The 21,865-nt window shown below is 45.9% G+C and overlaps 1 protein-coding gene across 12 annotated transcripts in view; it reads right to left on the bottom strand.

Annotated features, from left to right (window-relative positions):
• The window catches only part of ARHGAP26 (Rho GTPase activating protein 26), a 1,021,369-nt gene that overhangs the window by 829,835 nt on the left and 169,669 nt on the right, over positions 1-21,865 (bottom strand). For 9 of the 12 annotated variants that reach the window (XR_011030516.1, XR_011030517.1, XR_011030518.1 and 6 more), the window contains exon 1: positions 18,626-19,081. The exons of 2 other annotated variants lie outside the window; for them this stretch is intronic. Coding sequence is in view for 5 of the 10 variants with exons in the window: in XM_068277497.1 (XP_068133598.1) it covers positions 18,626-18,779 (154 nt within the window). In the remaining 5 variants the exon portion in view is untranslated. Of the gene's footprint in view, positions 1-18,625; positions 19,082-21,865 lie in introns of those variants that run through there. One more of the 12 variants, XM_068277499.1, reaches the window with a different exon arrangement.

Here is a 21,865-nt window from a genome sequence, read left to right as displayed (position 1 = left end):
ATGTCACAGATGGGGGCCTTTTCCCAGTAATAAACACAATTGCATTCCTTTACATTTCCACTACCCCGATTCCACCACGATCCATCAGGCATTGTGGTGCATTAGCGATTTCCAATGGGAGGGAAGAGAAAACACCTGGCAGATAAATATTTTGATTTGCAGGATTGCATGGCACACACACACACAAACAAAAAAAAAAAAAAAATTTCTAAAATCAGTGTGATTGATGCTAATAAATGTTCAATTCAATTCATTTTTATGCACCTAGCTTTTTCTCCAATCCGCAAGTGATCAGAGTCGGATCAAAAACGCTACTGGCGGAAAAGAGCTCCTCAAGGAGGCCATACACTTATTTTTTGTCCATCAATATCTGGCTGCATCTGCTAGAAATTAATGCCCCAAGAAGCCCAATCAGATCAATTTTTGGCAGAAATTGATCTTACTGGACAGAAGATATCAATTGGTTGTGGATTGGGCAGGGCTGTGGAGTCGGTACAAAAATCATCCAACTCAGACGCCGCAGTTTATGAAACCTTACTTACCAGGGCTGTGGATTTGGTACAAAAATCCTCTGACTGAGTCCTCAGTTTATGAAACCACCGACTACGACCCCAGGTACCCAAAATTGCTCCGACTCCCAACTCTACAGCGAAACATCAAACACTGCAGCTTGAGAGATTCCAGCATGAAATCTATTAAAAATGTATGTGCAGTGTGTGGAGGGATCCCATCAGATGGATCCCTCTCTAGCCAGATTATGATCTGAGAAGGGATGTATCTTTTGGTCACAATGACCAGCAGGTGGCCAGCTTTAGTAAGGCCTCTTTCACAGAGGGACGGTGCGTTTGATGCGACGTTAAGGTTGCATAATGTGCCCCTAATGCAACGCATTGAAAGACTATAACTTGGACGTTATAGTACATGCGTTAGCCCTGCGTTTGGTGCACCGCTTTCATCGCACAGTGATGGAACGAAACGGCGCATGCGATACATACAAAAAAAAAAAATAATAATTAACACATTACTGAGCATGTGCAACACACACAACGCAGCAGATTTATAGCTAAACGCACAGCATGCAGCACTTTCTAAATATTGCTACACGTTACACACAACGCAACGTGTGCACTGTGAATGTTGCACAGACTTAATATTGCTGTGCGTTAGTCCATGTTAAAACATTTTCTAACGTGCGACGTCGCACTGTGAAAGAGGCCTAAAGAAAAAAAAAGGGGAGGTACATGAAAAAGTAATATACACTCACTCCAAGAAAGGCTACATGCAGCGCATTTGCAAAAAAATAAATAAATAAAATAAAAATATAAAAAAAAAAAAAACACTGCTGTGGGAACACCCTCATAGGGTTTCAGTAGCCAAGCGCTATTCAAAGCGCTGGCGATCTGAAGAGTGATCAGAAGCACTTGTGGTGTGCACCAGCCCTTAGGGCCCTTTCCCACTGAGAGCGATTTACTTAAAATCGCAAAGTGCTAGCGATATTTAAAATCGGTAGGATTGCTACTTTAACATAGGAATCAGGTAAAGTATTTTCCAATATAGCGATACAATTTTCTTGTCCGATCACATATCGTTTTGCCGCTCAATTCATCATTGAAGTGAATTTAATAAAAATAAGAAAAACGAGCGGAAGATAAGAGACTTGAACAGGCAAAAAAAAAAAAAAAAAAAATTGGCAGAATTGAGCACCTAAATTGATCCTGTGTATTCCCAGCATTAGAGTTTAGGAACATATCCAAATGACTAACCAAGAAACAAAATACACACACTCTCTGGTATCAGATCCCATGCTGCAAGCATAGTAACTGTTCACAATGCAAGCACCTTATCATTTGGAAGTCGTTTATACAATCCACTTAAAGACCATAACAACTAAGCAGCCAAACAAATAAAAATACACAAATACATAGTTATAGCTCAGATAAGAATTTATGTTGGTAGAGTGCAAGACCAATAGGGAAAAAGGAGCCCACACAGGAACATCAATACAGTTTCCACAGCTTGAAGTTACAAGTTCCCACTAAAACCTCAGGCAGTTGTCTGTAAACATTTAAAAGTGAAATATCTAAAAGGGTCAGTCACACCGCATAACAGCAAAGAATGTATACAGTCCATGCTTTTTCTAGAATTTTTACATTAGGTAAACTAAAGCAGGGAAAAAAAATGCCCCCCCATAACACTTAACAGAATGTAAAATTTCTTGAAAAAGTGCAGTACGCGTGTATTTTCACAAGTAAGTGCAAAACACTGTGTTGGTGGGGACAGGCAGCACATTTTAAGCACTTGCCGACCGCCCCCAGCCGATGGGCGGCGGTAAAGACTGGGCCTAAACGACTGCAATACGCCCATCGGCGGAGGCAGGCGTGGTTATGCGGCGATCGCGTCATTCGTGACGCGATCAGCCGCCGGCGACTGGCTCCGCCCCCCTCGCGCTGTAACCTGCCGGCCGTTCGGAAGCGCCGGCGGGTTACTAGCAACCGGATTGCCGCATGTATAATAGGCTTTGTAATGTATACAAAGCCTATTATACTGGCTGCCTCCTGCCCTGGTGGTCCCAGTGTCCGAGGGACTACCAGGGCAGGCTGCAGCCACCCTAGTCTGCACCAAGCACACTGATTCCCCCCCCCCTGCCCACTGATCACCCACAGCACCCCTCAGACCCCCCACCCCCCCCCTGCCCACCCCTCAGACCTCTGTTAGCACCCAGTCACCCCCCTAATCACCCATCAATCACTCCCTGTCACTCTGTCAACGCTATTTTTTTAACCCTAAACTGCCCCCTGCTCCCTCCTGATCACTCCCCCATCCCTCAGATTCTCCGCAGACCCCCCCCCCCTGTGTCCTGTATGCCTCTATCCCCCCTGATCACCTGCCAATCACCCCCTGTCACTGCCACCCATCAATCAGCCCCTAACCTGCCCCTTGCGGGCAATCTGATCACCCACCCACACCAATAGATCGCCCACAGATCTGACATCAGATCACTTCCCAAGTGCAGTGTTTACATCTGTTCTCTACCCTAAACACCCACTAATTACCCATCAATCACCCCCTATCACCACCTGTCACTGTTACCCATCAGATTAGACCCTAATCTGCCCCTTGCAGGCACCCAATCACCCGCCCACACGCTCAGATTGCCCTCAGACCCCCCTTATCAATTCGCCAGTGCATTATTTACATCTGTTCTTCCCTGTAATAACCCACTGATCACCTGTCAATCACCTATCAATCACCCATCACCCCCTGTCACTGCCACCCATCAATCACCCCCTGTCACTGCCACCCATCAATCACCCCCTGTCACTGCCACCCATCAATCTCCCCCTGTCACTGCCACCCATCAATCACCCCCTAACCTGCCCCTTGCGGGCAATCTGATCACCCACACCATCAGATTGCCCCAGACCTACCCTCAGATCACCTCCAAAGTGCATTGTTTACATCTGTTCTGCCATCTAATCACCCACTGATCACCCATCAATCAGCCCCTGTCATTGATACCCATTAGATTAGACCCCTATCTGCCCCTAGGGCACCCAATCACCCGCCCACACCCTCAGAACGCCCTCAGACCTCAGGCCCTGATCACCTCACCAGTGCATTGCTTGCATCTATTTCCCCCCTCTAATCACACCTTGAGACACCCATCAATCACCTCCTGTCACCACCTGTCACCCCCTAGCACACCTACCCATCAGATCAGGCCCTAATTTGCCCCGTGTGGGCTCCTGATCACTCGGCCAAACCCTCAGATCCCCTTCCGATCACCTCCCCAGTGCATTGATTGCATCCATTTTCCCCTCTAACCACCCCCTGAGACACCCATCAATCACCTCCTGTCTCCCCCCTAGAACTTCTATCCATCAGATCAGGCCCAATACAACCTGTCATCTAAGAGGCCACCCTGCTTATGACCGGTTCCACAAAATTTGCCCCCTCATAGACCATCTGCAGATGCTTATACCCCTGAACAGTCATTTTGAGAAATTTGGTTTTCAGACTACTCACGGTTTTAGGCCCGTAAAATGCCAGGGCAGTATAGGAACCCCACAAGTGACCCCTTTTTAGAAAAAAGACACCCCAAGGTATTCTGTTAGGTGTATGACGAGTTCAAAAGTTAGCGGAAATTGATTTGTATTGTTTTTTTTCACAAAGTGTCATTTGTCACTAACTTGTGACAAAAAAGAAAATCTTCTATGAACTCACCATACACCTAACGGAATACCTTGGGGTGTCTTCTTTCTAAAATGGGGTCACTTGTGGGGTTCCTATACTGCCCTGGCATTTTAGGGGCCCTAAACCGTGAGGAGTAGTCTAGAAAACAAATGCCTCAAAATGACCTGTGAATAGGACGTTGGGCCCCTTAGCGCACCTAGGTTGCAAAAAAAGTGCCACACATGTGGTATCGCCGTACTCAGGAGAAGTAGTACAATGTGTTTTGGGGTGTATTTTTACACATACCTATGCTGGGTGAGAGAAATCTCTCTGTAAATGGACAATTGTGTGTGAAAAAAAAAAAAAAAAATAAAAAAAAAAAAAAAAGGAGTTTACAGAGATATTTCTCCCACCCAGCATGGTTATATGTAAAAATACACCACAAAACACATTATACTACTTCTCCTGAGTACGACGATACCACATGTGTGGCACTTTTTTTGGGCCCCTTAGCGCAGTTAGGGTGCAAAGTCCAATGAGTACCTTTAGGATTTCACAGGTCATTTTGCGACATTTGGTTTCAAGACTACTCCTCACGGTTTAGGGCCCCTAAAATGCCAGGGCGGTATAGGAACCCCACAAATGACCCCATTTTAGAAAGAAGACACCCAAAGGTATTCCGTTAGGAGGATGGCGAGTTCATATTAGACTTTATTTTTGGCACAAGTTAGTGGAAAATGACACTTTGTGAAAAAGCACAATTAAAATCAATTTCCGCTAACTTGTGACAAAAAAAAAAAAAAAAAAAAAAAAAAAAAAAAAAAAAACCTTCTATGAACTCACCATACTCCTAACGGAATACCTTGGGGTGTCTTCTTTCTAAAATGGGGTCATTTGTGGGGTTCCTATACTGCCCTGGCATTTTAGGGGCCCTAAACCCCAAACCAAATGTCGCAAAATGACCTGTGAAATCCTAAAGGTACTCATTGGACTTTGGGCCTCTTAGCGCACTTAGGGTGCAAAAAAGTGCCACACATGTGGTATCGTTGTACTCAGGAGAAGTAGTATAATGTGTTTTGGGGTGTATTTTTACACATACCCATGCTGAGTGGGAGAAATCTCTCTGTAAATGGACAATTGTGTGTAAAAAAAAAAAAAAAAAAAAAAAAAAAAAAAAAAAAAAAAAAACAAACAATTGTCATTTACAGAGATATTTCTCCCACCCAGCATGGGTATGTGTAAAAATACACCCGAAAACACATTATACTACTTCTGAGTACAGCAATACCACATGTGTGGCACTTTTTTGCAGCCTAACTGCGCTAAAAGGCCCAAAGTCCAATGAGCATCTTTAGGCTTTACAGGGGTGCTTACAATTAGGCACCCCCCAAAATGCCAGGACAGTGAACACACCCCACAAATGACCCCATTTTGGAAAGTAGACACTTCAAGGTATTCAGAGAGGAGCATAGTGAGTCCGTGACAGATTTCATTTTTTTTGTTGCAAGTTAGAAGAAATGGAAACTTTTTTTTTTTTGTCACAAAGTGTCATTTTCCGCTAACTTGTGACAAAAAATAAAATCTTCTATGAACTCACCATGCCTCTCAGTGAATACTTTGGGATGTCTTCTTTCCAAAATGGGGTCATTTGGGGGGTATTTATACTATCCTGGAATTTTAGCACCTCATGAAACATGACAGGTGGTTAGAAAAAGGCAGAGATGCTTCAAAATGGGAAAATTCACTTTTGGCACCATAGTTTGTAAACGCTATAACTTTTACCCAATCCAATAAATATACACTGAATGGGGTTTTTTTTTTTAATCAAAGACATGTAGCAGAATAACTTTCGCGCTCAAATGTATAGGAAATTTAACTTTATTTGAAAAAAGGTCAGCACAGAATGTCATTTTTTTGATGAATATAATAAAAAAGTAAAACTCGCAGCAGCAATCAAATAGCACCAAAAGAAAGCTGTATACGTGACAAGAAAAGGAGGTAAAATTCATTTAGGTGGTAGGTTGTATGACCGAGCAATAAACCGTGAAAGATGCAGTGCTCTGAATGGAAAAAAAAGGCTCTGGTCCTTAACCTCTTGCCGACCGAGTCAAGCCGGCAGGCGTGGCCGCGGCGGCAGCCCCAGGACCGCCTAACGCCAATTGGCGTAAAGTCCTGGGGCTCTGTTTTGCAGGAGATCGCGCGCAGGGTGCGCGCGCATCTCCTGCTTGGGGGGCGGAGCTCCACCCCGCCTTCAGTCTCCGAGCGGCTATTGCCGCTCGGGAGACTGTTAGATGGCGTGATCGCCGTCTATTTACTCTGTGCAGCGCTGCGATCAGTAGCAGCGCTGCACTGGGGACAGCCGTGTGACACGGCTGTCCCCCTGGGGGACAAGAGAGCGATCGGCTCTCATAGGCAGAAGCCTATGACAGCCGATCGCCGTAATTGGCCGGCTGTGGGGAGGGAGGGAGCGAGGGAGGGAAGGGATTTAAAGGAAGAGGGGTTTTTTTTTTGTTTTTTTTTTGTTTTGTTTTTTAAAAGCGGCAACACAAATACTTATTTAGAAAAAAAATAAAACATGGGGGGGGAGCAATCAGACCCCACCAACAGAGAGCTCTGTTGGTGGGGAGAAAAGGGGGGGGGGGGGGGAAATCACTCGTGTGCTATGTTGTGCGGCCCTGCAGCTTGGCCTTAAAGCTGCAGTGGCCTTTTAAACTAAAAATTGCTTGGTCACTAGGGGGGGGTTTAGCCCTGCAGTCCTCAAGAGGTTAAGGGGCGAAAAGACTGTGGTCAAGTGGTTAAATGAACATGCACAATAGAGCGCACTGCAAATGTCTATGGCTTACAGCCACAGGTGTTTCATGCAGCACAATGCTTATACCAATTGGGAAATGAAATGCTATGAACACATCAGGGCTGATTTTCCCAACATCTATGAGGAAGCCACCCATCAGTACACATGAAGATTGTATCAGTTGCTGAAGAATGAAAGGTGAGATTTAAGAACTGTTCTATACTTCAAAAGCTACCATACTTTAAAGACCTTTAGGATTAAACACCTTGGAGTACGCATGCACTACAACCACCCCCTGTAGGAAATGGGTACAACAAATAAGAAAGAAGCATTACACAGGCTGAAACTTGTGTTTCAAAAGTGTATTGCATGATGACTGTACGCTACATGTTTCAGGGAGATTAGGTTTGCTATAAAGAATGCAAATGTAGTGTGAAAAAGTGCAACAAACGAGAAAGAAGCCACTACTGAATCTGATCTACGAGCCCAAATAGTGCCAAGCATCCGGTCAAACCCACTGCGTCATCACCCGAAGTGTATCACAATCACCCGCTTCGTCAATGGTATGCCTACATTAAAGATAGAATGTGCACAGTATGAACTTGGCCTACACAATCTCAGGGGACACTTGCACATGCTAGATCCTCAGCCAAACCAGCTCACTCGGCAGAGTTCAGTCAGTGTATGTATGAAGCCTAAGGGCCCATTTACACTTAATCAGTTGGTGTGCGTTAGTACACGTTTTTTTCCCATAGCAGTGCAAATATTTCAGTTAAAACACGTTAAGTGTGAAAGGTGCCATAGGAAAACATGGGCATTACTTTCAAAATCAGTTTTCTTTCAGTTATAACTAAGAGCAACTGATTAAGTGTAAACGGGGCCTAATGCTTTTGTTGCATGGAGGCCTGGTTCACCCAAACACAAATAATCATTTGCCAAGTTAAAGTTGAATTTATTTTTTTTTAAGCAATTATACGTTGCAATTCTTGTTTGGAGAACAAGAATCAGGGTGTGATTGCTCCCAAATGGTGCATGCATCGCATGCACCTGAGCGCTGATCAGAAATGCAGTCAAGAGGCCCATGGTGACTCTGGACGAGATGCAGAGATCTACAGCTCAGGTGGGAGACTCTGTCCATAGGATAACTATTAGTCATGCAATGTACAAAGTTGGCCTTTATGGAAGAGTGGCAAGAAGAAAGGCATTGTTAACAGAAAGCATAAGAAGTCCAGTTTGCCACAAGCCATGTGGGGGACACAGCAACCATGTGGAAGAAGGTGCTCTGGTCAGAGGAGACCAAAATGGAACACGCTATGTTCGGCGGAAAACTAACACTGCACATCACTCTGAACACACCATCCCCACTGTAAAATATGGTGGTGGCAGCATCATGCTCGGGGGTGCACCTCTTCAGCAAGGACAGGGAAGCTGGTCAGAGAGTTGATGAGAAGATGGATGGAGCCAAATACAGGGCAAACTTGGAAGAAAACCTCTTGGAGACTGCAAAAGACTTGAGACTGGGGCGGAGGTTAACCTTCCAGCAGGACAACGACCCTAAGCATAAAGCCAGGGCAACAATGGAATGGTTTAAAACAAAACATATCTATGTGTTAGAATGGCCCAGTCAAAGTCCAAATCTAAATCTAATCGAGAATCTGTGGCAAGATCTGAAAACTGCTGTTCAAACGCTGTCCATCTAATCTGACTGAGCTGGAGCTGTTTTGCAAAGAAGAATGGGCAAGGGTTTCAGTCTCTAGATGTGCAAAGCTGGTAGAGACATACCCTAAAAGACTGGCAGCTGTAATTGCGGCAAACGGTGGTTCTACAAAGTATTGACTCAGGGGGCAGAATAATTACGCACACCCCACTTTGCAGTTATTTATTTGTAAAAAAAAAAAAAAAAAGGTTTGGAATCATGTATGATTTTCAATCCACTTCTCACATGTACACCACTTTGTATTGGTCTTTCACATGGAATTCCAAAAAAAATTGATGCATGTTTGTGGCAGTAATGTGACAAAATGTGGAAAATTTCAAGGGGGCCGAATACTTTTGCAACCCACTGTAGATGATGGAGGGAGGACCACTAACCATCAGGGAACTGTATAGGGGATGGAGGGGCACTATTAGACACCAGGGAACTGCATAAGGGAGAGAGGTGGCCACTAGACATTTGAGGTCGGCCCGCCACTTAGTCCCAGAGCTCAATTTCGGCCCACTTTGTATTTGAGTTCAACCCCCTGAGCTAAGACGGTCAGAGTTCATAGTTATTTTTTTAGCTTGCATGCAAATTTTGCCGCAATTTATATGCAGACTGAAACAACCAATTTAAGGCCTCTTTTCCACAGGCAGTTGATGGGCAGTGAATTGCCTCTTAAACTCTCACAACTGCTCACTGCTGCCTGGTAACTGCTTGCTGAGCTCACAGTTCAACTGCCAATGTAAATTAGGCCTAAAATTGGCAGGAACTGCATTTGATTGGTCCAATTTTAATCTGCAGCAAAATGTATATCAATTAAACAAACACAGAGGAGCCAACAAGGGTAAAAAAAATACACTAAAAACAATATTAACCTTCCTGGCGGTAAGCCCGAGCTGAGCTCGGGCTATGCCGCACAGGAAGATATCTCAGCCACTGGTGGTTCGCCATTTAAAGTGCTGTGCGCGCAGCTAGCACTTTGCTAGCCGCGCGCACAGCTTGATCGCCGCCGATCTGCGGTGATCGCCCGTACGCAGCGGCAGAAGAGGGCCCCTCCGGCAGAGCCCTGCGCCGCCCGAACCAATGAATTCCGGGCAGCGCTATGGGCTGGATCGGAGGCGTCTGACGTCATTCCGATCGTCGCCATGGCGACAGGAGAAGCCAAACAGGGGAGCGCGTTATATACGCGTTTCCCTGTTTGCTATTGATGCCGGCGACGATCGCACTAGAGGGACACATGCGCCCTCTAGTGGTGTTTCATGTAGCTACCACTCTGGTAGCTTTACATGAAACAAAAAAATTAAAAAAGAGAAAAAAAAAAAAAAAGGATTTTTGCCTATTTGGCAAAAAAAATTAACTGCCAGGGAGGTTAAAAAGGGAGGTAGCGCTGGACCACCAAATAGAAGGCACCAGCATTTTAATTCATAGAAAAAAAAAAAATCATCTTTATTTGGATATTCTCCATTTGTTACGCCCTGTTCCAAACTACTACATAGCAGGGGCGTAACAATAGGCCCTGCAAGGGATGCCTCCGCAGGGGGGCCCAGAAGCCACAGTGGGCCCGTGGGGGGAAAAGTTTGGAGAGACTGACAGCTAAGGGCATGGAGGGAAAAAAAAAAAAAAAAAAAAAAAAAAACGTATTCTGCTCTCGCACCATTGTTATATTGACTGCATGTGTCCACCACACAGATAAGGACTCATACACACTTTGGAATTTGTACACTGTCCCTGCTCCCTAGGGTTCGTAAAAAAAAAAAAAAAAAAAAAAAAAAAAAAAAAAAACACACCTGTCTCACTGTTGCAAAGTTCTGATGATTTAAAGTACAACCTTAAAACCAAATGAGTCACATTTTGAAAAAAAGTTGTACACTTTCCCTTAAACTCCTTGCTTTCACTCTGAAAGGATTCCTAGATTCTTATCACATATGCTGAACTTATGGCCTCGGATTACTTTTACAACACAATGGAGTGGAGATTGAGGTCTTTACTGTTGCTGCTTCATCGAGAGCTTGTTGTCTCATGGTCCAAGATCTTGTAATAACAGTATCAATCAGTGACATTCTGAATGTTTTGCGAAAGTTATGCTGGGTTTACACCATACAATTTTCTGTTACATTCTTCTGTTAGATTTTCTGTTAGAATGCATAATTAGATTATTTTCTGTAGGGAATGGTCATTATCTTTGGTGCATTGTCTTCTGTTTATCTCCTGCTGAGTAGAACACTTCTAATTGCTCTGCAGATAGATCGTAAAATAGATTTCCAACATGTTGAACTTTATCTGGCAGGTAAATCTAACAGAAAATTGTATGGTCACGGTGTAAACCCAGCATTACAGTGAATACTATATCTTATGTTCAGCATGTCATTGTTGTTCCTCCATATAGCATGAGCTCTCATGTAGTAAAATAATACAGCTGTGTGTATGTATGTACTGGGAGCAGAGCTGCAACAAGGGACTTGTCAGCTGCAAGGGGCTGGAGTAAGCCCCGGGTAAGTAGATCTAGGGGTAGCATAGATTGCCTGACATTTCTTTTAAGTCTAAGTGTTTTTATCTGCATGGGGAAAACACATTGGTCCTCAGTTTTCCTGTGCAGAAAGCGAGGGGGGTGGGGGGCCCCATCCAAAGTTTCGCAGGAGGGGCCCAGTGATGTCAAGTTACGCCCCTGCTACATAAAGCAACTTTGTGTGCACCTAAGACAAAGCAAAAAAACTCCAAGAACAGGGAAGCCTCTAGATCCTGGGAGGCTTCCCACATCCTCCCGGCCCCCCACTGTTGCCGCACACAGACCCATATACAATAAGGGCTTGTTCACACTAAGAGCAATTTCACTTTTTTAACTCCCAGGTTTCAGCCTCATCCGAGCAGACCGTGACAGCACCCTCTCTGGGAAAAAGAAAGGGGGTGGCGTCTGCTTCTACATCAGCTCCGCCTGGTGCTCAAACACCTCTGTACTGGCCAAGAAATGCACACCAGAACATGAACTCATCAATTGCAGGCCAACCTACTTGCCCAGGGAGTTCTCCTTCTACGTCCTCGCGGGTGTGTATAGCCCTCCTGATGCAGAGGTAAATGCTGCCCTGCGTGATCTCAGTGATACCATCATGCAGTGGGAGACAGCACTCCCGGACTAGCTGTTCATTATCTTGGGGGATTTTAACAAGGCCAACCTCCGCAAAGAGCTGCCCCGCTTCCATCAGCACGTCACCTGCCCCACCAGGAGTGCCAAAACCCTTGACCACTGCTACACGGCCCTGAAAGATGCATACAAAGCGACACCGTGGGCAGCCCTAGGCTCATCTGACCACTGCATCATTCACCTGGTACCTACTTATAAAAAGGCGCCTGGAAACCTCAAAACCTGTCACTAAGTCCTTCAAAGTGTGGTCAAGTGAGGCCAAACTTCAACTTCAGGCCTGCTTTGACTGCACAGGCTGGAAGGCTCTGGAATTGCCTAACCTGGACGAGTGGGCAGACAACATATCCTCATACATCAGCTTCTGCGAGGACTCCTGTATCCCAACTAAAACCTTTAAACTGTATCCAAACGATAAACCGTGGTTCTCAAAAAGACTACAACTACGGCGCAACAAAGAAGCTGCACATAAGTCCGGCAACCAGGAGGAATACAAGAAGGCAAGAAACAACCTGAACAGAGAGCGGAGGTCCGCAAAGAAGTGCTACGCGGAAAAGCTGGAACAGAACCTCTCCTCAAACGACTCACGAGCCGTGTGGAAAGGACTGAAGGCTGCCACCAACTACAAGCCCCCTCAGCTTGCCACACCGAGCACTGAGCTTGCCGAGAGTCTCAGTGACTTCTACTGCAGATTTGAGAACCAGCCAGCACCCGCAGGACTCCCACAGCCACCTGCACAATCTGCCACTGTAGCCCTGAGCCCTCACTCACCCCCACCGTCAGCGAGGGAGCCGGATGTACTGAAACACTTGCTAAGGTTAAATGCTAGGAAAGCCTCGGGTCCGACGGAGTGTCACCAGCCTGCCTGAAAACCTGTGCTCGTCAGCTTGCTACCACCCTCTCTTCCATCTTCACGAGGTCCCTCCAGAAAGGCAAAGTTCCCGCGTGCTTCAAGAGGTCTGCCATTATCCCTGTCCCCAAAAAGCAGGGCATCCTCGACCTCAACAACTTCAGGCCTGTGGCACTTACATCCGTGATCATGAAAGCTTTTGAAAGCATGGTGCTACCCCTCCTTAAGCACTCTACTGAGGGACTGCTGGACCTGCACCAATTCACGTACAGAGCGAACAGGTCCACAAATGACGCCATCAACATCTGCTTGGAGCACGTCTATGATCACCTGGATGGGCCGGACTCCTACGCCAGGATCCTCCTACTGGACTTCAGCTCAGCATTCAATACCATCAGCTCTAAAATACTTCAAGACAATCTCGCTGCGCTAGGAGTCCACCCCACCCTACGCCTGTGGATCACGGACTTCCTCACCAACAGGTCCCAGGTCGTCAGGTTAGGCACCATCTCCTCACAACCTAGGATCACCAACCCAGGGGCCCCTCAAGGCTGCGTCCTGTCGCCGTTTCTGTTCTCTCTGTATACGAACAACTGCAAATCCACGTCAGACTCGGTAAAAGTAATCAAATTTGCCGATGACACGACCATTGTAGGTCTCATCACCAAAAACGACGAGAAGGCGTACCGCCACCAGGTCGAAAGCATATGCCGCTGGTGCAGAGAACGGTTTGATCCTACACACAGCAAAAACGGTGGAGATGATCGTTGATTTCAGGAGGCGCGCCTTTACCCCGCCTCCAATCCACATTGATGGCATGAAAGTGGAAAGAGTCCCCAGTGTCCACCTACTGGGCACAACTATCTCCAATGACCTGAGGTGGAACACCAACACTGCCTCAACACAGAGGAAAGCCCAACAGAGGCTTTTCTTTCTCCGCCAACTGAAAAAGTTCGGTATGGCCCAAAAACTCCTGACAAATTTCTACTCCGCCACGATCGAATCCGTCCTATGCTCGTCCATCCTGGTCTGGTACACCAGCTCCTCCGCCAGCGACAAGCTCAAACTGCAGAGGGTCATCAAATCTGCCGAGAGGATCATCGGGAGATCCCTTCCCACTCTGGACCTCCTCTACCACTCCAGGCTGAACACCAGAGCATTAAAGATCGCCAACGACCCCTCGCACCCAGGCTACCGCTTCTTTAATCAGCTCCCCTCGAGCCGGAAGCTCCGGTTCCGATCCATGTACACCAGGACCTCAAGACATAAGAACAGTTTCTTTCCCTCGGCTGTCAACCTCCTGAACTCTATCCATGGAAATGCCCATCCCCACCCCACAATACCATGACGCACTGAAGCACTCTGCACATAGACGGCGCTCCAGCTCTACCGTACCTTTCGGTTGTCTTTTTTTGTATTGTATGGTAATTTATGCCACATTGTCTCCCTCTGCATAAATGTTATAAGTGTTCGGTATTCTGTATAATCTTCTGTTCCTACTGAGTGTCCTGTCCTGTACCTGTAAACACTGTATATCGTGTATCAGTACCCTGTACGTGCCAAGCCCAATTCCGGGCACGACCCAGTCGTGCTTGGCGAAATAAAGTTTCTGATTCTGATTAAGCGCTGGCAATTTTAAAAGTTGCCTTAAAGAGAAGCCGAGGTGTGTTTAAAGAATGTTATCTGCATACAGAGGCTGGATCTGCCTATACAGCCCAGCCTCTGTTGCTATCCCAAACCCCACTAAGGTCCCCCTGCACTCTGCAATCCCTCAAAAATCACAGCCATGCTGTGAGGCTGTGTTTACATCTGTAGTGTCAGTCTCAGCTGCTCCCCCGCCTTCTGCATAGCTCTGGTCCCTGCCCCCGTCCCTTCCCTCCAATCAGCAGGGAGGGAAGGGATGCAGGCGGGGACTGGAGTTCTGCAGGAGGCGGGGAGAGCAGCAGACTGACACTATTGAGAAAAACACAGCCAGCTCTGACAAGCTGTTTGTCAGCAGCGTGGCTGTGATTTATGAGGGATTGCAGAGTGCAGGGGGACCTTAGGGGGGTTTGGGATAGCAACAGAGGCTGGGCTGTATAGGCAGATCCAGCCTCTGTATGCAGATAATATTCTTCAAACCCACCTCGGGTTCTCTTTAAAAGTGCTAGTGCAATGATGCTCATGTGACTTCCCATACCACTACCTCCCCCCTTGACACCATCCCTTCTGATCTACTTCAGCCTCACTTCACAGATTTGGCCCCAGTCCTCACTACCCTGTTTAACCTCTCCCTATCCACAGGTACCTTCCCCTCAGACTTCAAGCAGGCCACAGTACTGCCCCTGCTCAAGAAACCCTCCCTAGACCCCTCGCTACCCTCCAACTACTGCCCTATCTCCCTCCTCCCCTTTGCCTCAAAACTCCTTGAGCGTCTGGTTCACAAACGCCTGATCCAGTACCTCAATGTCAACTCACTACTAGACCCACTGCAATCTGGATTTCGGCCTGCCCACTCAACCGAAACGGCTCTCAAAGTGGTCAATGACCTTGCCTTAGCTAAAGCTGAAGGTAAATACTCCATCCTCCTCCTCGACCTTTCAGCAGCTTTTGACACAGTAGATCATCCCCTACTCCTCCAGTCCATGGGCATTCACGATCTCGCCCTGACCTGGCTTTCATCCTAACTCTCCTTCATGACCTCCTTCAATGAGTCCTCGTCCACCCCCAACCACCTCTCAGTGGGAGACCCCCAAGGCTCGGTCCTTGGCCCCTTACTGTTCTCCCTATACACATCCTCCATTGGCAAGGTTATCTCCTCCATGGGTTTTAACTATCATCTGTATGCAGATGACACCCAAATCTACCTCCACACCACTGACATATCCACCATTACCATGGACAAGGTCTTCTCCTGCCTTCAGTCATCTCCTCCTGGATTGTCCACTAGGTTCCTGAAACTAAACCTAGACAAAACGGAATTTATGATCTTCCCACCCTGGTCATCCCTGAACCTCCCAGATGTGCATGTCACTGTTAACCACACTACCATTTGCCCTACCTCTCAAGCCCGCAGTCTGGGTGTCACCCTGGACTCTGCACTCTCCTTCACTCCCCACATCCAAAACCTCACAACGTCCTGCAACTTCCACCTTCGTAACATCTGTAAGATTCGCCCTTTTCTGACCTCTGCCACCACCAAACTCCTCATCCATGCCCTCCTAATTTCCCGCCCCGACTACTACAATGCCCTGCTGTCTGGTCTCCCTATGACCACTGCTCCCATCGCTCCACCAGGGCGGCTCCCCTCCGTGAATCCCTCCACTGGCTTCCTATCCAGTCCAGAATCAGATTCAAGATATTGTGTCTGACCTACAAATCTGTCCACAAAACCTGTCCAACCGACATTTCTGATCTTACTCAGAGATACACACCTAGCCGCTCACTCCGCTCTTCCAATGAACTTTGCCTGACCGTCCCCCGCATCACCCAGTCCCATGCACGCCTCCAGGACTTCTCAAGAGCTGCTCCAACACTATGGAACTCCCTACCTCCACCCATCAGGGCAGCCCCCTCCAACAGCTTCAAGAAGGCCCTCAAAACTCACCTTTTCACTCTGGCCTGCCACCCCTCACAATTGCTCTAAACCCACAGCTGAACTCTGGTCCCCTACCTTTCGTGTCCCTACCTCTCCCTCTAGATTGTAAGCCTATGGGCGGGGTCCTCCTCCTTTTGTGTCCTACCTGATCATGCACCTCCATTACTGTAAACCCATGCTATGCATTTTAGTGAACCTAACTTGCCTAATCTCAATGCTCCATCCAGTGACTGACTAAGCATTACCTTGTACTCATACTGTGCGGTGTGATCTGTTTTTCTTGTATTCCTGTATTGCCATATTGCTGTATGTCACCCTTAAATATTGTCTGTAACCTAAATTAATGTCCAGCACTGCGTAATATGTTGGCGCTTTATAAATACAATAAATAAAATAAATGGCTCCTGCACCATTTTCTGAGAGTTTGTGATTCAATAGAAAGTATAGCGAAATTGCAAAGCGCTTAAAAGGTGATTTCCCAAGCGCTTTTGTGAATAAATACATCACATTTATTAATTTCTGGGTCTAAGAGTTTACGTCATGATTGACGTCAGGAAGTGTAAAGCGCTTTTCTAAGTGATAACAATGTGAACAAGGCCTAAGAGCTTGTTGGACATGGCTGTGCTCCTCTTCATACACAAGTGTCTGCCGGCGCCTGTGCAGTAATTTGAAGCCACTCACCCATGAACAGCTTCATGCTTCTGTGCCGGCATGGCTGTACTCATGCAGGTGCAGCACCGCCTCACTCATGCATGAAGAGGAGCATGGTCGCAATCTTTAAGGAGTCTGTATTTAATGTATTTATTGCTCCTTGGGTTTACTTAAGCCTCACTGGTGTTGTCTGTTTTCCTCAGCTTCCCTTACAGGGGTTGCCTTTGATGTAACCCATGCTTGTGAACATTACTGTACTCTATGTAAATTTGAGTCCAAGATTGATTTGATACATATTAACGTGTATTGAGCTTCACAGGTCTTAAAAATGTACACCAAGTTGGAAAAACTTGCAAACACTGGTGATAGCTATTGAACAGTCTAGTATGGAGTGGTATAAAGGAAGGTGATAATGCACCTGAAATGATCACGAAACAGCTGTCACAGACAGCCAAAGTCTGAGGTTTGTACCTAGCTTTAGAAGATCAGATGGGACACCATGTCTTTTATGTGCAACAGTTTTGCAATCCTCTAGATTGTAAGCCTTTGGGCAGGGTCCTCCTCCTTTTGTGTCCTACCTGATCTGGCACCTCCATTACTGTGAACCCATGCTATGCATCTGAGTGAACATAACTTGCCTAATCTCCATGCTTCATCCAGTGACTGACTAAGCATTACCTTGTACTAATACTGTGCTGTGTGATCTGGTTTTCTTGTATTCCTGTATTGTCATATTGCTGTATGTCACCCCTAAATATTGTCTGTAACCTAAATTAATGTTCAGCGCTGCGTAATATGTTGGCGCTTTATAAATACAATAAATAAATAAATAGTTAGTGTGCTGCAAGGGCAACCAAATACACTAAATGGGAAGTTGTAAGACTCTATCAAAGGTTCTAAACCCCTATACATATACAGTACTACATTCCAGGAATAATATTGCCACACTAGTGATAGCTAGGGAACAGCACTGATTCTGACTTCAGATTAACATATTGCTCTACAGGAAATGGAATTCCCCTGGGCAGGACCAAAACTTTGAATGAAAAAAAAAAAAAAAATATATATATATATATATATATATATATATATATATATATATATATATATATATATATATATATATATATAAGTCAGAAACTAAACAATCAGCTGTCAGATATACCCTCAGAATCTCATCAGTCCCATGTAATGTCCAAATTCAGCCCAGGTGAATAAGATAACTATGCCCTGATAACCTGCATCACTCACCTGCCTTCTGACACACATTACTAGAACTAGAAGCCTTCACTAGCAGTGATTGTGGGGGCACAACAATCACTCATGTGAATGCAGCACAGGTGAATAGGCTGCTGTTCTGGAAGCTCTGCTATAGTGACAGAAATGCTTTGTAGCAAAACAATTCTGCGCAATCTGCTAGCCTTGTTGCAGGGGTATAAAGTAAACGCTGTGTAATGTTATTTTGCATTGTTTGCAGCTGGCTCTGGATCTGATGTAACCTCTACGGTAGTAAAAAACAAAACAAAAAAACAAAAAAAAAACACTAAAGTTCCCCCACCTCTATAATGACATTATGATAAGATACATTGACAGCTGACATTCTGCAGTCAGTCCATACTGCAAGTAACGGATATAAGCTGAGTAATGCAAGCAGCAGAGGAGCAGACAGATAACAGTGAGGCAGTGCTGGGTAGTGTGAGGCTGAGGTAGGTGCCATCCTGCCACTGTCACCAGGCTGCCGCACTTACTTTTATGCGCTGCCACCAGGGACTTGCCGTCCTTGATAAGCTCCTTAATGAACTTGTTGGTCTTCTCCAGTTCAGTTTCGTGTGATTTCAGCCTTTCCCTGAACTGCGGGCTGTCCAGATAGCAATCACTGAATTCCAGTGGAGGCAATCCCATCTTCCGCTTTTTAAAAAACAGCAGTAAAAGCAAAAAAACCCTAGCAATTAAAACCTACGATGAATGTACCAATATCCCAGCATAGGAGACGCTGCGGAGCTCAGTCAGGACATGACGGCACCACAGCTGGAGAGGGGGATTCATTGAAAGTTTCCCAGCGCTGAAAGAAGAGAGCGGCTGCGGAGTGTGTGCAGCAGGATGGTGATGAGCTCACTCGGACTGTGATGGCATCCGGCTCCCCGCTCTCTTATTGGAGGTAGAGGAAAGCGAGGTGGAGAAGGGGCCTCTCACATTAGGCCCAGTGATCTCATAGCCACGCCCCAGCTAGCGCTTCCCACCCAGGCAGCCCAGCCCGGATCCCGCCCACCCCGGCCTCTGACAGCCCATTCACTATAAGCTCGGCATCTAAGCATCCCTTTAGATGTGCAGTGAGTGATGTATTCTCTCAGGTAACAAATACCTTCTGCACTATACCTGACTGTTGAGGTAAACAAAAAAAAATCCCGGAAAAAACAACTAGAGCTAAATACTTTCCTCAGTAAAAGGAAGTATGAATGATCCAGAGGCTTCTCCAAGCCTCCTGCAGCCCAGATACTCGCTAGGACTCGTACGTTAAAAAAGGGCGCCGGGAAAAAAGGGCGCAGGGTTTTAAACGATAAGAATGATTAACGTTTAAAAAAAATGTGCTATATTTAGTTTAAAAATAATGTTTTATAAAGTTATAAATCATTAAATAATGTGTATGAAATCGGCAATTGTAAAAACGTTAATCTTCCCTGTTTAAAAAGTGAAATTTATAATAACGTTTTATAAAACATTAATAAGAATGTTACTAAAGCTATACCTAACCCTACTCTCACACAGAACCCTCCCTGTACCTATCCCTAACCCCTAGACCCCCCTGGTGGTGCCTAAACCTAAGACCCCCCTGGTGGTGCCTAAACCTAAGACCCCCCTGGTGGTGCCTAAACCTTAGACCCCTCCTGGTGGTGCCTAAACCTAAGACCCCCCTGGTGGTGCCTAAACCTAAGATCTCCCCCGGTGGTGCCTAAACCTAAGACCCCCCTGGTGGTGCCTAAACCTAAGACCCTCCTGGTGGTGCCTAAACCTAAGACCCTCCTGGTGGTGCCTAAACCTAAGACCCCCCTGTGATAAGCATTAATAACGTTTAAAAAAATATTGTGCGGTTTTTCGTTTAAAAATAATGTTTTAAAAAAATTGTACAATTTTTCGTTTAAAAATAATGTTTTAAAAAACATTGTACTGTTTTTCGTTTAAAATAATGTTTAAAAAATTATAAATCATTAAATAATGTGTAATCATGAGAAGCAGTTATAAAACATTAAAAGTCTCCGGGCGCCGCTTTTAAAACGTTATTTTTTTCCGGCGCCCTTTTTTCCTGTTGGGCGCCCATTAAACGATATTTATTATGGGAGTGAATGGCAGCGCCCTTTTTGTCCACCTGCCTCATGCGCCCAAATTTCCTGCTTCCCGCTAGGACCCTCTTCTTCGTAGCTGCGCTCCTGTCCATGTAAGAGTGGGTGCACTGCACAAGTCTTCGGGTCCCCCTCCATGCTCCCCCCTCCATTGCTGTGATATATGGCAGCGGCAGAAAGCGGTTTTAGTGAAAACTCACCTTCTAGGCTCGATGCAATGATCATGAGCCGCCAATGTGCTGCTCTATCTTCAGGTCCACTCACTACTTCCTGAGTAGCTGAAAAAAGTGCAGCCCAGCAGCAGCATGTGAACGTCGCATGGAGCCCGGATGGTGAGTTTAAACTAAGACCGCTTCCCAACGCTGACATACATTGCTGCAATGGAGGGGGGAGCAGGGAGGGGGACCCAAATAAAGGGAAGGAGGAGTCGGGCCCCCCTCCCCACAGCTGAGTCCCAGTTTGCCGCTGCTCCCCCCTCCTTTACTGTAATCCGCCAGCCTGCAGGTAGGCACCTACACCTGACTAATCTTTACAAGGGCATATATCTGGCTAATCTATACTGGGGCATCTATACCTGGCTAACTTGTATTGGGACACCTATATCTGGCTAACTTGTACAGGGGCACCTGATCTGGCTAATCTATACTGGGGCATATATATATCTATCTGGATAACCCATACTAGGGCACCTATACCTTGCTAACCTATACAAGGGCATATACAGTGGTGTGAAAAACTATTTGCCCCCTTCCTGATATCTTATTCTTTTGCATGTTTGTCACACTTAAATGTTCCTGCTCATCAAAAACCGTTAACTATTAGTCCATGATAACATAATTGAACACAAAATGCAGTTTTAAGTGATGTTTTTTTATTATTTAGCGAGAAAAAAAACCTCAAAACCTACATGACCCTGTGTGAAAAAGAAATTGCCCCCTGAACCTAATAACTGGTTGGGCCACCCTTAGCAGCAATAACTGCAATCAAGCGTTTGCGATAACTTGCAACGAGTCTTTTACAGCACTCTGGAGGAATTTTGGCCCACTCATCTTTGCAGAATTGTTCAGCTTTATTTGAGGGTTTTCTAGCATGAACCACCTTTTTAAGGTCATGCCACAACATCTCAATAGGATTCAGGTCAGGACTTTGACTAGGCCACTCCAAAGTCTTCATTTTGTTTTTCTTCAGCCATTCAGAGGTGGATTTGCTGGTGTGTTTTGGGTCATTGTCCTGCTGCAGCACCCAAGATCGCTTCAGCTTGAGTTGATGAACAGATGGCCGGACATTCTCCTTCAGGATTTTTGGTAGACAGTAGAATGCATGGTTCCATCTATCACAGGAAGCCTTCCAGGTCCTGAAGCAGCAAAACAACCCCAGACCATCACACTACCACCACCATATTTTACTATTGGTATGATGTTCTTTTGCTGAAATGCTGTGTTACTTCTATGCCAGATGTAACGGGACACGCACCTTCCAAAAAGTTCAACTTTTGTCTCGTCGGTCCACAAGGTATTTTCCCAAAAGTCTTGGCAATCATTGAGATGTTTTTTAGCAAAATTGAGACAAGCCTTAATGTTCTTTTTGCTTAAAAGTGGTTTGCGCCTTGGATATCTGCCATGCAGGACGTTTTTGCCCAGTCTCTATCTT

The sequence above is a fragment of the Hyperolius riggenbachi genome, chromosome 3 (assembly GCF_040937935.1).
Source record: "Hyperolius riggenbachi isolate aHypRig1 chromosome 3, aHypRig1.pri, whole genome shotgun sequence".
Taxonomy (NCBI): domain Eukaryota; kingdom Metazoa; phylum Chordata; class Amphibia; order Anura; family Hyperoliidae; genus Hyperolius; species Hyperolius riggenbachi.
The sequence above is the reverse complement of the archived record's forward strand: the minus strand, read 5'-3'. Positions and strand labels throughout refer to the sequence as shown.